Source organism: Mesoplodon densirostris, chromosome 12, assembly GCF_025265405.1.
Source record: "Mesoplodon densirostris isolate mMesDen1 chromosome 12, mMesDen1 primary haplotype, whole genome shotgun sequence".
Taxonomy (NCBI): Eukaryota; Metazoa; Chordata; class Mammalia; order Artiodactyla; family Ziphiidae; genus Mesoplodon; species Mesoplodon densirostris.
Window position 1 is genome coordinate 81,135,923 of NC_082672.1, and position 20,706 is coordinate 81,156,628.

At 36.6% G+C, this 20,706-nt stretch overlaps 1 protein-coding gene across 50 annotated transcripts in view; it reads left to right on the forward strand.

Annotated features, from left to right (window-relative positions):
* RIMS1 (regulating synaptic membrane exocytosis 1) overlaps positions 1-20,706 on the forward strand; it is a 480,747-nt gene that overhangs the window by 384,850 nt on the left and 75,191 nt on the right. For 32 of the 50 annotated variants that reach the window (XM_060114420.1, XM_060114421.1, XM_060114431.1 and 29 more), the window contains one exon: positions 1,494-1,642. The exons of the other annotated variants lie outside the window; for them this stretch is intronic. In XM_060114420.1, the coding sequence (XP_059970403.1) occupies positions 1,494-1,642 (149 nt within the window). The remainder of the gene's footprint in view (positions 1-1,493; positions 1,643-20,706) is intronic. 50 annotated transcript variants of the gene reach the window in all.

Genomic DNA, 20,706 nt, shown 5'->3' on the forward strand with positions numbered 1-20,706 from the left:
TTCATGCTTGATGTGAAATTCTTTGCCCAAAACATACACATGAGAGATGAAAAATTAAAACTAACATTTAAATACCTTAGGCCTGAACTACTAGCACTTGAGGAATTATTAAATAAACATGATCCTTTCTCTAGAAGTTTTTAAAAAGTATTATTATATAATACTTATTATTATATAATACTTATAATACTTATAGTTCTTTTTGGTTATACAGATCTACAATTTAGCATCATTTTATTTAGTACTTGTTAGCAAGACAATTCTTTATACAAATTTTTAGAAACAGAGTGTTTGGATTATTTTAGATATATTAAAACTCATTTGATATGGAACAGAGAGGATGGATGAGTTTTTCTATAAGTTTAGCAAACATTTGATATTTTCACACCTTAGGACATAAATGCAAAATTAAATTGCTTGATAAGAAACTTAAATACCCAATGTTCGGTCATGTGTCCCTTCAGTTATGTGTTCTTTTATTTTATATAAGAAGTTATATTATCTTACCTTCCAGTACCTAGCAATAGAAAATCAAGTATATATTTGTTATTTTAAAGTTGTAGATACTTATATAACCTTACTATTTATTATGATTAAAACACACAGATAAAAATAAAAATATAGACTGTATAAAGGTCTTCACTGTGTGATTCTTTGCAATAAGAGTGAAGTAGAAAAAGAGTAGATTAACTGCTTTGAAACCTTCACAAGTTTTCATCTTTTACCTAATGATATCTAAGACCTCAGGTAATGAATACTAAAGACAAATATAAAGACACATTTAAATATGAGATATAGTGTATCTTGAAATTTTAATAGGAATCCAGTTTTTACTTTCAGCACTTAGTTGATAGTTTAAACCTGAAAATAACTAATTAAGCCATAATAGCAAGAAAGTCAAAGTCCAGTCTTTGCCTCCTTCTCTTTATTGACTTTGGCACAATCCTTCTGCTTTCATGTCAGTGCTTTTTTGCAGAGAGATGTGTTTGTTGGTTACATTTGAAAGAATGTGATGTCTTAGAATAGGGAAATTGTGTAGGTAAATCGAATATAAGTTTTAGACTCAAGAAGCACAGACAGATGGAAGCAGTCTACCCCATGGATAGAGTAGAAGGTGAGTAGACTCTGTAGGCAACGATGAAAACCAGGCAAGGGAAGAGGAACTGATGTACTAGAAAAAATAAATAATACAATTCTGAGGTCTTAAGTATGTGCAAATCATTTATTCAATGAATTTTCCACCCAAGCATTGACACTCTTCGTTTTACGATTCAGTCCTTATAAACCACTTCTTACCATTCGAAGGGGGGCGGTTTGTAATACTGGAACCCATGTATCATGCTAGCGTTTGGGATCTTTTAGACTCCACACCTATGTTTACGAAAGTGCACTTTTGCTTGATGTGGGCTGAGTAAACGTTAGCCTCACCATGTGTGTCTCTGTTTGCCAGCCTCCGATGACAGAGCTCACGCTCTTTTGTTTTCCATCCTTAGTATAACGTACATACAGATCAGTACCGAAGCTGCGACAGCGTCTCCGCCAGATCCTCAGACAGTGACGTCAGCGACGTGTCTGCCATCTCCAGGACCAGCAGCACCAGCTTCCTGTCCGAGCAATCTGAGCGGCCCAGGGGCAGGACCAGGTGAGTGGATGCCACTGTGTGTACAAACCGGGTAAAAATGCACTGCGCTTCCTGAGTGTTCTCACTCAAACAGAGTTTAGGTCAAGTAGCAGAAATATTTCATTGAAACTACTGGGACCAGAGTGAGTTCAGCGTTGATTCACTGTTGTGTAACGTTGCCTGGATTCTTTGGTACTTAGTATAAGATGGGGCTGTAACCAGAGTCATATTTTAGAGATTGCTCTAAAATTCCTTCTAAAGTGATTAAATCCACAAAGCATTCTTTAGTCCAGTGTCAGAAAGCTCTCTCTGTAAAGGGCCCCATAGTAAACATTTCAGACTCTGCAGGACAATCTCTGTCTCGACGCTCTACATTGCCACTGAGGTGCAGAAGCTCTGCAAACAAGTGAACACAGTCCTATTCCAATAAAGTTTTATTTACAGAACAACCGAGAGCCGGCTGCATTTTCCCCTAGGCTGTAGTTTGCTGATCTTGCCTTCAATCACATAGTAGTTGGTCCGCCTTCAGATGGATGTGATAACAAAATACACACCCCTCTTTTACAGTAGGGGAGTTGTAAGAAGTTTGCATGAAGTTTGTTTAAATCACCGACAGTTATCTTGGTTCTCACAAGGCAAATAACCCTGCTGAAAGGGAAAAGACCTCAGGAATCTGGTGCCATTTTCAGTACAGCAGACTCAGTATGGACCAGGCACATTTTATGTTTGTTCTTAAGTAGTTTCCAGAAGTAGAAGTTTCATTGAAGGCATTTTGGGGTTGATGAGAGGACCAAGAAATATAAATGTTCAAAACAGAAGCAACTATCTTCCTAATATTCCAAAAGCCTCTTATGATCTCACATTTTGATGATGTATCCTGAGGCATTCCGTCTTCCTGGATTTCTCTGCACCTAGCTCACATGTTGAAGCAAATTGAGACCAATTATCTTACTGTTAATTAACTGTGCCACACTGAGATTCTGCAGGAGCAATTCCGAGATGGATCAAGATATTAAGAGAATGTTTTATCTCTATTTTGAATATTCTCAGCATCTGGTCCTAATAGGATATTAAGTTCTCTAAAATTTAAGAAAGAATGAAAAGAGCTAAGGAATGTAGCCGTATTGAGCTGCTAGGATAGAGTGGTAAAAATGATTATAATCAATTCCTTTCTATTGAAATATTATTAAGATATTATGTTTCAAAACCTATTTGGTTTAGCAAGAATATTGATAAATAGGGCTTAAACAAAGACTTTTTTCACTTTTAGTCACTAAAAACAATTTACTCAATAATTACAAAACTATAAATCTTGAAGCAATTTTATGTTCACAATAGAGCCACGTACCCTGAGTCCTATGCTGTAAAGTATGACTAATGAACAGAATTCATGTTACCAACGAACTGTGAGAGTAATATGTGGGTCCACTGTCATTCTCTTGAAATTTCAGGAGAATAGGTTCTTCAGGGAAAATTTAGCTGTATGATTTTCGAGGAAGAAAGCAAAGAACAGAGAAATTTTAGGGGGCTCAACAACAAGGGACTATGATTTTATAGAAAGGAGGAGAAAGAACTTCATGGTAGTGATTGGAGCCAAGGTTACTCTGTGGGAAAATGCTAGTTTATCAGATAACAGTCATTTTAACTAGATCATGACAAGAAGCAGAAGATAGAAGATTTTTTGCCTCCTTGATTCATATAACTTTTATCATGTATTGAAGGTGGTGGGGATGGAGTAGACCTAGGAAGGGTGCAAATAAATTTCTTAATGACAAATCCGTTTTCTGAGGGCATTTCCCTGTTTCTGGCTTCCCTTTCCCTTCTCTGTGGTTTAGAGCACATTTGAGCTCAGTTATTTTTATGTAAGTGGATTATGTAAATGCAGTCAGTTAAGCTAATGGCTAAACGAGTTTTCCCTGAAGCTAATGTGAAGAAGTATTTTCCTGTAGTCCCATACTTTATTTTTTATTTATTTTATTTTTATTTTTTGTGTGTGTGTGTGGTACGCGGGCCTCTCACTGCTGTGGCCCCTCCCATTGCGGAGCACAGGCTCCGGACACGCAGGCTCAGCAGCCATGGCTCACGGGCCCAGCTGCTCCGCGGCATGTGGGATCTTCCCGGACCGGGGCACGAACCCATGTCCCCTGCATCGGCAGGCGGACTCTCAACCACTGCACCACCAGAAGCCCCAGTCCCATACTTTACATCAGGGATTCTCCATATGTGGTGCATGTTTGATTTCTTAGAACACTTAGGAGGAACAAAGAGGGTAAGATGAGCTATGGGAGGGGCAGATCTTCCTTCTTACATCTTTTCATGTATGTTCTTCCCCCAAAATATCTTCACAGGTGCACAGACACACATGTACACCCCCCCCAACACACACACACACACACACACAAAGTTACTTTGGGTCCACCATCAGCCCCATGGTAAAAACCTGAGCGGAGGGTTTGTGATGAAAAATAAAAATGACATCAAAAAGTTGCAGGCTCTTCAGCTTTAAATATTCCCATTTCTTATGACACTATGAATAATGATTTTTCTCAATATAGAACTGCTTTGCATTTCTGTTTTTTTTTTTTTTTTTTAGTAACTAACACCTGCATAGGTTTTAAAATTTTATTTATTCAGGCTCATGGATAAAAGATGAAAAATGTGATCAATATAATAATAGATGTATTTACATTTCATAATAGGTACCAGCAAACTTTTGAGTTCCTATCAAGCGTAAAGGCTATTATTTTCCAAGACTTCATGAAAGTATACTATCTAGGCCGCATACTCAAGGAGATTATAATCTGTTTAAGAGTTTGAAACCTGTTTTTATATCATGATTCCCTGCACAGCTGACCCTTGAACAATGGTTAGGATAGAATCGGGACTCAAACCCTAGTTCTTTTGATTCCACATATTGTGATCTCTAACTGAACACAAAATTTTCCCCACACTTAGTTAATTTAAAGTTCTATGGAATGAAAATATAAGTACTATATTTATTGAAAAAATCCCCATATAAGCGGATTCATGCAGTTCAAACCCGTGTTGTTCAGGGGTATGTGTCTTCATTCACATCTTCCTGTAACACAGGAAATGTTTTACTATGCATTGCCTTGGATGGGTTTTCATCTGGAAGTCATTAAAAGGATTTAGAAGACACGGTAGCATCCCCTGAAGACACTGCTCAGTACCTAAAAGTCAGCCAAGTGTCCACTGTCCTCCTGAAGGACCATAGGGAGAAACCACTGACTTGATCTTACCCGTATCATATAGAACCGTAGTATGTAGGCCCTTAAAGTACCACGTATGGTTTTGACTCCTTCTATCCAAGTATGCTATAAACCAAGAAGATGTCAAGATAAGCACATCTGAAATGAGCAGTAGTCTGCACAGTATGATATACAGGCCAGTGTTTCCCAAACACTGCTTGCTACACTTTCCTGGTAATGATTCATAGTACACACTATTGTTCTTAACATTTTGAGAAGTTCTCTCTTGTAACAACTTGTTTATCTTTGCTTATTCCAGCACATACCAAAGTTATTTCATTCTGGAATGCCTGTTTCACAGGGACATCCATTAATGTGTTGCATAGTTTTTGAGTGAAGTTTGGGAAATTCTGTTTTAGATAATCATCATCCTTCTGCCTAAGAGATAAAATGCTGTAAAGAAAGCTTTAAAAAGCCTGTTTGGGGGATGAATAAAATTAAGCACTTATAAGATGTGTATAGGTTGAAAAATACAAATATATTTGGATGATCAATCTCTAAAAGATCTTTTTCAGAATATTAGGAACTCATGGGCCATATTCTGAATCTTTTGTGTTTGAGATAATGATTAGGCAAAAAATGCCTTGACCACTTGGGGATAGACCAGCTAAACCATATGTTTCTGTGTGAATTGAAAAAGGGCATCTCTCCTCCCAGATGCATTCTAAATGCTTCATTCAAAAATAGCCTAAAACATACTTCATGTTTTCAAAGTTTCTGTATACAGGGAACTATAGTAGAAAAACATACACTATAATGTTTATATTAGGGTAATTAACCTTTTGTAGATATAAAGAATTAAAAGTTATTCTAAAATTGTTGTCACGGATTAAAACTACTTAAAATCTCAGTAATTTCTAGGGTGGTTCTTACAGGACAAAATCAACACTTAATACTTCAAAATAATAAACATCAATAAAGATTTAAGATTTGAAATTCCTAGTTTTTCAGACTTGTTCTGCACGTGAGTTACAATTTTAATTTCGTATTGGCTTAAATATTCCTCGAAGAATGTTTTCTTATCCAACCACAAAATATGCAAAGTATATTAGTAGAGGTGGCATAATTGATGATAAAAATGCACATATACTAGAAACCCAGAAGGAATATGTTGAGTTTTTGAGTTCTCTATGCTTTTTTTAACATCAAAGAAGATGTTCACCTCAAAAAGAGGCTGAATTTTCATGACATAGCTCTGATTTTTTTTTCATTTTTATCATATAACCATTTCTTTCCAGGCAGACAAATTTCAGATGTTTTATACAAAATCAAACTATAAAAGCAAATGCAAGCATAATCCTATAATTGCTTTCAGATGTTGTACAATTTTAGAAGTTCTGTCAAAAGCAACAATTTCCCAGCAGCATTCACGTTTGTGACAAAGGTTTGCCTTGATCTATAAGGTTGCCTTTCTATATCTAAGTGAATTTTGATGCAAATAGTTTTTGGTCTTCTTATCATCTCCTTTTGAAAGAATATTTTCAAAAGCAGTTATCTTTTTCTACATTCATAGTTTGAAAGACGAGAGCTTTTTAAGAGGAGTTGTCTTCTACACACAACTATTAATCTTGCAACTGTTAATTTACTTAAATCTGGCAGTTGATGTCACTAGGCATAATAATTAGCGTATACTGAAGGAAACATGCTTATATTTATTGGGGGATTTTAAAACATTGTAGGTTAAATTATTTGATATTTTAAATTGTGATAGAGAATGAGTGCCTAGGTTAATATCTTCCAGAAAATCAAGCTTATTATTGCAATTATGCTTGAAAAATATTACAGAAAATCTCAAGTGCCCTTTATTTCATGATAGTTCTTCAACTCAGCAAGGGAATACAGGATACCATTTAAAAAGAATCTGGATTTTTTGTGATGGCATTTGAAAAATACTTAACTGCAAAATCATTTGAGCAATTAACAGCTCAGAATACCAAATGAAGCTTTCATTTTATATCCTTATTAATTGTTATGCCTACTGACATTGAATATAGTCAAGAGTGACCAAGAGGGAATTCTTAGAGCTAGCCACACAATTTTGCATGCTCGCCTGTTGTACTATAGAAAAACAAAGCCTACTGAGATCTCCAAAAGTACTAAAAAGAAAGAGGAAAATGACATGGAGATTTGGTGATGAGGAGAGAACAAACTGGAACACAGTGAAAGATGCTGGATACTGAATATCCGAGAAAGGAAATATATTTTGGCGATCTTCTAGTGGCTTCTTTTATGGCATTTCTTCGTTTTAATTGTCCAAGACTGATGAGTGGACTATTATTATTTCCTGTGACTAGATTAAAGCTGTAGAGAGATGGAAAGACTGTGTCATGTGCCCTTTAAAAACTCTCTACCTTTATGGTAAAATTACTAAACCATACTTATTAATATACCATATTACTGAATGTGCCATACATCTGAATTTTTATACCGCACCATATCTGTAACATAAACAAAATACTCTTGACTTATGACTAAGTAACACGACAGTCCTTAGAGTAGCCAGTTAGAGCACTCCGGGCAGGTGAGTAGATTCTCCTGGTGAGGGCGTGCCTTGCAAACCTTTAAGACAGTTTAAGGGGAAGCTGCGCTGGTCCAGTTTGAACAGCTCCAGCCTGCTTTGTTCTTACTGTTCTACTCTGTCAATACATTTTAGATTTACTAAGATATGTTTAGTTAAATTCTGGGAAGGTCAGCAGAGTATTAGAGAAATGCTTCCTGTATAATAAACAATAAAAACGGTCAGTTATACTAAAGTTTTCAAAATTGAATAGAAACCCAGGATATCTTATGAAGATGGGAGTTACTTGTTGAAATGATCATTTGTAATTAGATCTTAGAGACAATGTCTGTCTATTGGGAAAAAATAACTACTCTACACATGGAGTTTTAAAGTACGTTGTAACCTTTTGTTATTTGTAGAAATCTATTTCCCTGTAGCTTTATTTCTTCTCTTAGGATTAAATTGATCATTTTTAACATTTAAAAGATTTTAAAGAGCATGTTCAATGGAAATTGTAGATAATGATAATTAGAAACTTTTCTTTAATGAGAAAAATATCTTAGTGTGTGTTTGGAAGAGGGTGTAAAAACGTATCTTAGTCAAGCTGAAATAAAATCTTTGAAAGCTCAAAAACAAACCATATTAATAACTTTACTTGTAATATATGTTAGTCTATTTATGCTATTGTCTATTTGTACTATTGTCTATATCATAACTGATTGTGTACAAGTGAGTATAACTTTCCAATTTGATTTCCTTATCCTAAAAGAAGTTACACATTTAATTTAATATTCCATTGTTAAATAAAATAACATAATTCTCCCTGCTTAATTATTATTTTCCCCACAATATACAAGAAATTATCAATAACTTACGTACTGCTAACAGCACATCTTCAGTGTAATAGATTATTAGAAAAGTATAAAGCTTATACATCTTTTAAGTGCAAGGAAAATAACATAGGTGATAAATCCTAAAGTGAATTGATGATATTAAAGCAGCTTTCAAATACAACCAATTTATTCCCTAGGAATAGTTTTCAAAGAGAAAATAATTTCAACTTTGGGCTTCCAGTTCCTGTTCACGGTACAGGATATGTTTGTAGCTGTGATCTTGGCTTTTGACACAGAGGCCAGGAGCAGTGCATTCACTCTGGGGCTATGACCGAAGTCCAGAAGTACCAGCTTTGGATTCAGGCTAGGCTCGGGTGTAAGAGACCCACTCCTTTGCTAAGACACTGACTGACTCTGCTTCAATGCTCTGTAGTTTCCACAGCATATGAGGTCTTCCTCAAGGGCCACTTATGCCACCCTTTTGTCTTTGATGTGCTCTAATTACCACATAGACCAGCTATGTGAAGGATGCTCTGTGCTCTATTAGAGATCAAATAGAAGGGTGACTGATTTGAGAGGCTGTCAAATTGTTACTATATTTTTATGCCAAGACATATAAAATGGGAATTTTCTAACAGATTCTTAAGTTTCTATTTATCTTCTGTGTTTATGTGTTTATATCTGCATGTTGGAGGACTGACTGCTGATTATAAACCTGGCAGTATTATGTGGACGGATAGCTAACAGTTTTAATGGTCACCATCATGAACTCTGGTTATCAATATTAAATACCGGTTCTTCAGGAAAATCTTCATATTTCTGTGGTAGTTATCCTATTATTTGAAATGGATATGATATCCTTTCACTCAAAACCAGTGCTTCCCAAACTTCACCTATTTCACGCGGCACTTTCATATTTTGCCATGACTGCATAACACATATATACAGCACACAATATCATGAGTGCTGTAACAGCCCAGGAGTGTAACAGTTAATAATCTCATTTTATAAATAAAATAAAATGAAGCAACCTATTAACGTTACTTGGCAGTAGGCAGTAGAGCTAGAATTGAGAGCCCTGTGATTTAACCCCTTTATTTTTATGTAGTGAATCTCTTTATCTCTAATAATATTTTTTTGCTTTAAAGTCTATTTTGTCTTACATGACAAATTTTAAACTAGTGTCCAATCTAACTTTTCACATCCTTTTATTTTTAATCTTTCTGTTAAAGGTTATGAGTTATGTGTGTGTTATATCTCTTGTAACCATCATAGAACTGGATTTAGATTTTCTTTTTCCTTCTAGCTTGACATTCTGTATCATTTAATTAGCTAACTAATGCATTTACATTTATTTTGATTTCTTACATATTTGGAATTCTTTCTACTATCTTGTTTTATATTTTCAATATTTATTATTCTATTTTTTCCTGTTTTCTGATTAGTTTTGAATCAAATTGTTTTTATTTCATTTCTTTCTCTATTATTCTGGAAATTATAATATTTCTATGATGTTAGTGCCTAATTTAGCGTTTTGAGAATATATATTTCATTAAGTAGTAAATCTAAAAGTTAATAATTACTTCTACTCCCCGCTAGAGGAAAAAAATAACTCTATACACTTTAGCTCCTTTACCATCCCTCCACCATTTGCATATTTTTTGTCAAGTGTTTTAATTATATATTGTTTTCTTTCTCCCATTATTGGATGTTATTTGTTTAAATGCTTTAGAGTAACCCACATATTTTCTAGTTTCTTTGCTAACCATTTTTCTTGCATCTTAGATCTTCATTTGGGAAGCATTCTCCATCTTCCTGAAATATATGCATTGTATTTTTTAAATTACCTGTTTGTTTATTTATTTATGCAAATCAATTCCACCAGTGAAGATCCCTTGGACTTAGACCCAGACCCACATTGTCCCTTGTTCTCCAAGGGTCTTGGCTTATGCAGGGATTTCAGTTCTAAGTCCCCTCTGACCCTGGACCCAAGGCTCTAAATTTCTCATCTGCAAAACCTCCCAAGACATTCATAACTCACTTAGCAATCTGTTTTCAGTCCCCTCTTGGTCTTTAGGCCACAGGGATTTGCCTTTCTTTCCTGTGAACTTAGGTTTGTATTTTAACAGGTATTTGTTGTCATTTTCCCATCATTTCTAGGTATTGGGGAGGGAAAGGATTTTTCAGATTATCTCATCTACCACTTTGCTAGAAATAGTAGTTCATATTTAATGTGCTACTATTTTCTTAATTTTTAAAAAATTTACTCACTTAAAAGGATAATATTTAAAGCAAAATAAATAAATAAATAAATGTAGCAAGAAGAACTGTGGCCCTAGGGACCTTATCCCAAGTTAGAGGGCAAATGCCAGGGCAGGGAAAAAAGAATTGCATCTTGAACTGGTGGTGAGATCTAAGGCACAGGAGGACAAGTGATGGGGATGGGGGCGGGGATGAGGTGGAGGGAGCTGAGGACTAGGAAATAAGGGAAGGAAGGAAGAAAGGAACGAATGAACCAAAGGAAGAAGGGTGGGAGGAAGGAAGGAAAGAGGGAGCTCCAGCAGAGAAAGGCCCCTTGAATGGTGAGAAACAGAAGCTGGGAACGGATAAATGACATGGGGGCAAAGGTAGATTACAGCCCAGAGGCAGGCAGAGATTCGGGGCAGGGGTGGAATTTAATGAGGGAGCCCAGGTGGGCCATAGATTAAGGGAGCAGTTAGTGATCCTGGAATAAAGGGTCCTTAGAGGCTGCTTTGGACTCAGATGCCAATCTTCGATTCAGTCAGCTGTGGCCAAGGTGACAGGACACCAAGCACATGAATCTGGGCACAACAGATACCAGGGACCCCTTTATTCAAACAGTGGCAGTGTACCTGGGGAGCATGGCCAGTGCAGGATGCTGACAAGCAAACAAACAAACAAATCAAAACAACAAAAAAACCCAAACCTTTAATATCAGGACTTCACATTCTATAGATTGATACAAAACCATTTTGCTACACCTAGAAGAATGCCCACTGCACCACAGTTATTAGAATTTCATAGACAGTAAGGTAATGAGGCTTGGAATAATAATATGGGGAGCTACTATTTATTTTACAGTTGAAGGTAGTTTACAAAGGTGATTCCCCATCGTCCAACAAAGTAGATGTTTCTGTTTATTTTATAAACGAGAAAATGAGATATGTGAGATTTGAAGAAATTGTCCAGGGCCATAAATAGCAAATAATGATGTTGTCAATAGAATCTAGGTCTTTCTTATTTTAAAGCTCATAGATTTGTTGTTATTTTTCTTTTTCACTCTGCACACCTATCTTTTAAAACTAGTGAAGTTTTTAAAGGCAGAAATAAAAAAAAGTAAATTCAGTGCTAAAATGACTTCAATGATAAGACCTGTGAAGCCCAGGGCATATTTAGAAAGTTTCCCATCCCAACAGCCATATGGACAGATGCAAAGTCTGACAAATGCTAGAGCTTTGGCTCTTTGGAAGGGTTTTGTCCAACAGTCCTCCTCCCTCTGAGGTCCCTATTCTTTAGTGAGTGATGCTGAGAAATCCCAGATGTAAGTGTGTGAGTTTGTGCAGATGTCCAGTTGTTTTCATAGGCTCTAGGAAATACTGAGGTGAGCCTTCCCCGCTCCAAACGCCTGACTGCCGTGAGAGATCACGTAGACTTCATTCCATCCAGAGCCCAGCCAATCGAGGCTGCCCAGCCCTTTGTCAGCTGCATGCCATGTAACCCAGGAAAGAAGCCTGGTAACAGCCACTGAGATCCTCGGTCTGAAGTGCAAACTTAAGGGGTGGAGAAAACCTTGCTGGAAACGGGAACGGGAAGCCAATGGGGACGGCAGGTCATCTAGATCTTACATGTTTATGATCGGAGTAGACGTGTATAAAGAGGTGTTATGTATGACAACTGAGAACAATCCTGAGGAGGAGGCCTTATCCAGATTCAAGAATTCTCTGAAAGGCTGTGTTTTACAGACCCTTAGGAAAGATTACTCTTCTGGGCAGAGTTCTCTACGGCCTTTGGCTGCCTCTGTCATCCTGCATCTTCATTGTTGCCCCCTTTAGAGTGGGACAGGGTTGACGGACCCTCTAGTGTCAGGCTGTGCTCAGTGTGGATGGAAACGTGCCCACAGGACCTACCATGTCATTATGAAATCAGGATTCGGAAGGGAACTCTGATAGGTCGTTCTCTATCAAATCACTGCAAAGAGATTTACCCTTATTTTCAAAACACTGTCAGGTATTATTTCCTTCTAAAACTTTTAACTAAATCTGCCCAAAATATGTTTCTGTATCTGTGCATGAATTCTTGATTTGATTTTATCAAAACGTATAAAAGATAAAGCTATAAAAGACTCTTACTGTTTACATTTACTTTAGTGATACAAAATACATGCTAAATGTCTAATTTTAGTGATATGTTTCCCACATATTAAATAATAAAAGTGATTTAGTTGTAGTATCACACTTACAGCATTAGTTTAGTCTGTAGTTAGTTATATCTTTTATGTGAATTAAGTTTCTAGTTCCAGAAAGTGGTCAGGCGTGAATCTCAGATACGAAAAAGGACATTGAGGAACATAACCAGATCAAGTGTGAGGAAGTTGAGGGGTGCAAGAGGGTGTGGAAAAGGGAATATTTATATGATTAGTTAGTAGGAAATAAAGTAGGAAATAGATTATATATGCAGAAGTAAATAAAGAACTGAAAATATATGCTGCCAGTATCTATCATCTATCTATCTATCTATCACCTATCTATCATCTATATATATATCTATCATCTATCATCTATCTATATCTATCTATCATCTAGGTATTATCTATCTATCTGTCTCTCTATCATCTATCTGTATATCTAGCTATCAGTCTATCTATCGATATCTGCTTTGATACTATCACTAACCAATACTGAGACCTTCACCAAGTACACAGCTTCTGTAGAACTTAATTTATTTTCCTATTTAGTTATTCATTCACTCATTCACCCATTCACACCAGTCATTTATTGGATGCCTATTATATGGAGGTAGGATAGTTGATACCTACTGTATGGTGCAGAACAAACCAGACATGATCCCTAGCTCTGTGGTTTTAAGTGAATCTTTATATATATATATAATTATGTGTATAGTCATCTGAGAAATGAGAATCATACCTGCCACTCCTGCCTCACAGGACTGTGTGAGCATAAAACGATAGTGTATATCAGATGCTCTGGAAGGGTAGTTATGCTGTATGATTATAACTCAGTTACTGCATACGAGGTGCGAAGGATTAAATGAGTTACTTTGTACTTTTAAAAGTTCTCCTTACATGTCTCACAGGCCAGATGACTACCTAGGGTATGACACAACACCTTTCAAAATCTAGATTTTGATTGTTAATGTTTAATTTTTCCACTTGGTTGTGATTTATGATTAGCTGGATGAATATGTGCTGGCCTGGAGAAGTTCCATTGCATTAACGCGGAGGTTTTTGGAGTCATGCCCTTGGACTGTTGGTGTTCTAAGGAACATGACTGTCTGCAGATTGCCATGTACATGTTTGAAACGGGGGAAGAACTAAAGGGTGAGGAGGAGACTTAGATAGCAGGGCTCAGGGCTTTATCCTTCCACGAGAGCAGTTTTACTAGTATTTGTTTTATTAATTCAAGACCTATGAAATATATTATTAAAAAATAAAGAGGAAGTATTGCTGCCTTAAAAGCATATTGTAAACCAAATGTGGCACAATAAATTCTGGTGCTATGATTTGGAGGAAAACAATGAAAATATGAGATCTGGTACTAATTCTTTAGCTATTAAGTATTTTGAATTCAGATAATACCATAATTTGGCTAATGGTTTGTGTATTGTGTTGCAAGTCTTCGGTATAATACATTAAGAAAAAAACCTCAATTTCAAAGAAGAGGAAAACTTGCAAACTCTTTGGTCTGTATTGAGCTTAGTTGGTCTATTTTCCTACTGTATACTTTGTTTATGAATCATACACTTGATGTATGAAGTAGAAGTACTTGGGATTGCTTTGTAGCACGTTAGCTTTACACAGTATGATACAAACTATCCAAAGGAATATATTTTATTTTCAAACTCATTGCTTCAGCATGCATAGCTAACAGACTTGTAGCTGCTACTCTTGGCAACTGTTACATTTAAAACAATATGGTAAAAACTTTAAAGGCTTTTTTACTTTATCATTATTTTAAGAAAATAATCATTTAGAGCTACAGTACTCTACTCATTTTTAAATATGATTATATTGATTTCACCTAGGCCATCTTAAAGCATAGACACAATAACCAAATTTGTATAAATCAACACTCGCTGAATTAATACATAGTACATACCCAGTGCAGTAAATCAAAAACCCTAGACTTTGAAGGATTCTCAAAAAGCCTTATATGCTAGTTTCCTATAATTTGTGGAAATGTTTTCTAAGTTATCTGAATCATCCAACATAATTAGTGGTCTTCTTTGCTCCTTTGTAAACTAAAACAACAGTTACATCAAGAAATCACTTGTGTGTGTCTGTCTTCAGCTTTATGAATTTATAATTTTGTGACTCATTTATACTGTTTTATGGTTCAGAAATAATATGAGAGATTTTTTATATATGTTTTACTGAAGTATAGTTGACTTGCAGTGTGTCAAGTGTACAGCAAAGTGATTCAGTTGTATATATATATATATATATATATATATATATATATCTTCTTTTCAGATTCTTTTGCATTATAGGTTATTACAAGATATTCAGTATAGTTCCCTGTGCTATACAGTAGGTCCTTGTTGGTTATCTATTTTACATATAGTAGTGTGTATATATTAATCTCAAACTCCTAATATATCCCTCCCCCACCCCCTTTCCCCTTTGGTAACCATAAGTTTGTTTTCTATGTCTGTAAGTCTATTTCTATTTTGTAAATAAGTTTGTTTGTATCATTTTTTAGATTCCATATATAAGTGATACCATATGATATTTGTCTTTCACTGTCTTACTTACTTCACTTAGTATGATAATATCTAGTTGCATCCATGTTGCTGCAAATGGCACAATTTCGTTCCTTTTTGTGGCTGAGTAATACTCCATTGTATATATTTATCATGTCTTCTTTATCCATTCCTCTGTTGATAGACATTTAGGTTGCTTCCATGTCTTGGCTATTGTAAATAGTGCTGCCGTGAACATTGGAGTGCATGTATCTTTTCGAATTATGGTTTTCCCCGGACATATGGCCAGGAATGGGATTGCTGTGTCATATGGTAATTCTACTTTAGTTTTTTGAGGAACCTCCATACTGTTCTCCATAGTGGCTGCACCAGTTTACATTCCTACCAACAATATAGGAGGGTTCCCTTTTGAGAGATGACTTTCTAATGTTTCACTATTTACTGAATATTGTACACCAGCTTCTGTTGAACCTTGTGTGTGTGTGTGTATGTGTACGCATATATATTTAACTGAATTTATGGTAGACTGGAAATGCATGGATATATGTTTCACTCATCATTTGGTCCCTAAGGTCCCTAAACACTAAGGTCCCTAAACATTTCTTAGAATACATAATAAACAAATTATTGGCTTATTTAATATTTAAACAGAGTAATTACATTTTTTCTACCCCATTATCCACTTAGTTCCCAAGTCAAAAGCTGGAAGCTGCCCTAGTTTTAACTCTCCCCAATCCTCCTCCTAATGCTTTGTTTCTCAATCTTTGTACCATTATCAACCCCCAAGGAGACTTTTGGATGCTCTTTCCCTAAAGCCCTCCCCACAGGATATTTTAACCTCACAGGTACTCTGTGTTTGTACACTGTGGCCCCTTAGAGGACCACAACCATAGTATTAACAGATCTTTTTATCCATCTAACCTCCACCAAGAGCCAATGATCACCTTTGGAAGCTTATTACTCACATTGAGAATTTGTGTTCAAATCAGTCATCAATTGTATTGATTTTACTTCCTACATAGAACTCATGATCACAGACTGAAGATTACAGAGGACAGTTGTTTTTATCCCTCTCTAGTTGCCAACTGAAAATTACCCAAATTTTGCAAGAAAAAGACTGAAAATTTCATCTACTATGAAACTAGGAGACAACTACATCCTTAAATTATAAACTATAGAAAAAAGCCTTCAAATTCAGTGAAATCTGGACTAAAATGAGGAGAAATACCGAGAGTAGACACTGACTTATTCAGCTACTGAATATAATGTAGAGTTCTCCAAAGTAAATGGCACAGCCTTAAAAAGCCCAGTCAAAAATGTGCACCTAGGATCTGTGAGAACTAGGGAAAGCTCTAGACCTGGGACATCCTGAAACAGTGTTTCATACCTCAGAGGAGCAGCTGACATCTGCTCAGAGGAGAAGCCTCACTGGTCTGCCAGGCTGTCTGGGAGCTGTAAATAGGAATCAATTTGGAAAACACTACTCAGTGTAGTTTGCAGAGGAATAAATTGCTATAGCACAATCATAACACATACATCTTCATTACTAATCATGTGGAGATTTGGATAACATCACTGGTCTGGATGATTTTAATCTTATCTGAAAATAAGCCATAACATGACACAGGCTTTCCAGCTGTAGGTGTGACAGGATGGCTTGTATCAGACGGACGGTCCCACCTGTAAACCTACAAAAGCTAAACAAGAAAAAACAATGAAAAACTATTTGGCGGCGCTTGGAAGCAACATAGCAGACAAAGAAACTGGAGGAATTGCAACCCTTGAAAGACGGAAAGAACACAAAGTGATGCCACATGTACCCCTTTTTCTATGGAGGAACTTTTCAACCCGGTGACACAGATACTGGAGCAAAGCAAAAAGCAGCATCTTCCCGGGCTGAGGAGACAGATGTCACTGGTCAGGAACTGACAAAGAAGCTGGAAACTGTGAGTGGAGGGTCCCAACATTTGCTACAGATTCCCCTAATTTGTTGACTGCTGAGCTGTGCATGCACAGAAATTAACCGAGAAATTAACCAAACAGCAGCAGCTGGAAGCCGAACTTCTGAGCAGAGCTTCCAGCAGCTGCCGGGTGCTGGGAGAGGTCCATCCACTTCAAGTGCGTGGGAAACACTTTGGTGTCCTGGACAAATTCCAGAAGGACCAAACTGGGAATAAGCGTCACACACTATGAGTAAGGGCAGACCTTCAAGCCCAGCTCTGAACAGGAACCGGATTAATTCTCTCTGCCAACCAAAAGCAGTTTCACCCTTGTTGGAGGAAAATAATATCATCCAGAGCCTGTGTAGGTAGGTTTTCACCCACAATGTCTGGCATCTAATTTAAATTTACAAGGCAAGCTAAAACTTTTAAATTAATAGAAAGAGGACCAACCAACTAAAAACTAACAATAGAGTTATCAAAGAGGGACCTTAAAATATCCAAGATTAATATGTTCTAGCAAAAAAAGGAGAATGGATGCTTTCAGCAGAGACCTGGAATCCATTTTTATAAATTGAGCAATAATTCTAAAACTAAAAAATACCAAAAAAATAAAAATAAAAACACTAACAACACATTTAATAGGTGGGTTTAATTAATTAATTAATGGCATATTAGAAACAGCAGAACAGAGAATGAGTGAGCTGGTCAGTGGAAAGTATATAAATGGACACAAGAGAAAGAAGAGAAGTTTCAGGAGAACAGGACAGATGTGAGATGTGGTGGGAAGGTCTGAGTGTGTAACTGAGTCCCAGAAGGAGAGGAAGTGCAGAAACAATGCTTGAATCCTGAAGGGCTGGCTGAGAACTTTCCAACTTTATAAATCCAACGACCTTTCAAATTCCAAAAATATATGAAGAGAAAAATAAATCTAGCAATATCATGATCAGAGTACTGAAAACTAAGGAAAAAAACTTTTCTTAAAAGAATCCTAGGGGGGAAAAAAGAGATTATTGGGCCTCCCTGGTGGCGCAGTGGTTGAGAGACCGCCTGCCGATGCAGGGGACACGGGTTCGTGCCCCGGTCTGGGAGGATCCCACATGCCACGGAGCGGCTGGGCCCGTAAGCCATGGCCACTGAGCCTGCGCGTCCGGAGCCTGTGCTCCACAGCGGGAGAGGCCACAGCAGTGAGAGGCCCACGTACCGCAAAAAAAAAAAAAAAAAAAAAAAAGATTATCTTCAGAGAAGCAGCACTAAGATTTTGGCTAAAATTTCAACATATGTTATGAAAGCCCCAAACCAATGGAATGACCAAAGGAAAGAATGCCGCAAGAAAAAATAAAAACACCCAACCCTGTGTTTATACTTAGTACATGTTACCCAGCAAAAATAACCTTCAGACAGTGCACGGATACATGAATGAAACAGCTAAGAACTCATCACCAGAGGACCTGCTCTTCATGGTGGGAGAAAATGTCCCCAGTTGGAAGCTCTAAGCTGGAGGAAGAAGTAGAGAACACTAGGGAGAGTTAGTTAGTAATCATAACAGTAACAACAACAACATACTGGGGAGAGTTAGTAATAATAACAGTAACAACAACAACATACGAGGAGAGATAGTAATAATAAAAGTAACAACAACAACATACGAGGAGAGATAGTAATAATAATAGTAACAACAATAACAACCAGAGAGTTAGTAATCATAACAGTAACAAAAACAACAACCAGGGAAAGTTAGTAATAATAATAGTAACAACAACAGTACCCAGTGGTAGTTAAGACGTGTACAAGTAACACCTATAAAATACCTATGTGAAAGGTGGGAGGGGAGTAAAGGAATCAAGCTGCTGTAAAGTTCGTGCATTATTCTAAAAGTAGTAACATTTCTAACTTAAGGAAAATTCTGATAAGGGGAATACTTTAATCTTGAGAGTACCCACTAACAAATACTAGAAGAACACACAACTCAGATCCTAATAGTGGAGGAAAATATGCCTAACTAATCTAGCTAGGTAAAAAGGAGAGGTGAAAGGACAAACGGATGTGATCGTTAAAAATAAACAGCCAATAGTCGACTTAACTCTGGCCGTATCAGTAATTGCCTCAAATGTAAATGGACTAAATGCTTATTACCAATATCATGGAATGAAAACAGGAGATATCAGTGCAGGTGACCAAATATTTAAATGATATGAACAATTTTATGCAGATAAGTTTTATACCTGATATCAAGTCAGCAAACGGACCAACAGGCCAAATCTGGCCCACTGCCTGCTTTTGTGAATAAAGTTTTATTGGGACACATCTGTGCCCATTTGTTTATATATCCTCTGTGGCTCTTTTCCCACTACAATAACAAAGGTGAGACTGTTTGGCCCACAAAGCCTAAAATATTTACTATTTGATACTTTACAAAATAAATGTACCTAACCCTGACTTAGATGAAATTTACAAATTCCTTGAAAAGCACAGCTTACTAAAACTAACATAAGAAGGAATAAAAACATGGAGGAGTCCTATATCTATGATTAAAGATGACCCTATAATTGTTTTAAACCTCCCCACAAGGAAAACTGCCGACCCAGATGGATTCACTGGTAAGTTGTTCCAAAAATTTAAAGAATAAATGCTCTTAGTCTTACCCGATATTTCCAGAGAGTAAAGAGGAGAAATACTTCCAAACTCTCTCTGTGAGTCAAACCTCTACTTGATAAGGAGAAGACAGGAAAATTATAGGCCAAAATCTCTTATTAAATTAGACAAAAGACCTCAAGCAAAATTTTAGCCAATTGAATCCAGATAGAGAAAGAGATCACTTTGTAAAATTCCATCTGTGGGATTTTGGGACATTTTTGAACATCGGGGGTCTGTTCGACCTTGGTGGGACATTCCTGGAGACCCCCTGTGGGTTGGGACCCAGCCAGGCTGAATATGATCTCGGGCACTGCAGGCCAGTGTTGCCTGCAGTGTCTGGTTAAAGGGAGGCTTCCTGTATGTGTCACAGGGTGATCTATCTGTCAGTCTGTCTGTCTCTAGCCATCTCTATGAGACAGAGAAATTTTGAGAGAGAGAATGAGAATACATTATGAAGACAACAGTTTTGTCCTGTAAGTGAGAGACTGCCTTAGCATTATCTCTATGTAATTCACTGTAGAAGGAAAGAAAGAAATCCTCTGATCCTCTCATCATCACAGTAGACACAGAAAAATTTTTAATAAAGTTCATTACACATATATGATAAAATATGTTAGTGAACTAAAAAGAGAATTTTCTTAAAATGATAAAGGTAATCTACCCTAACCTTACAACAAGCATCATACTTCATAGGGAAATACTGAACACTTTCCCCTGAGTTCACTGAAGCCACTTTCACAACCTCTGCTCAACATTATTTGGATGGTCCTAGCCAGTGTTGGACCTGGCAGTGTGGCAATATAGCAAAGAAAAATAAATAAAATCAATAAAGATTATAAATGAAGAATGTAAACTGTCATTATTCACAGTCTATATGATTGCACATATAAAAAACTCAAAAGAATCTGCCACAAAATTATTAGAATTAATAAGCGAATTTAACATT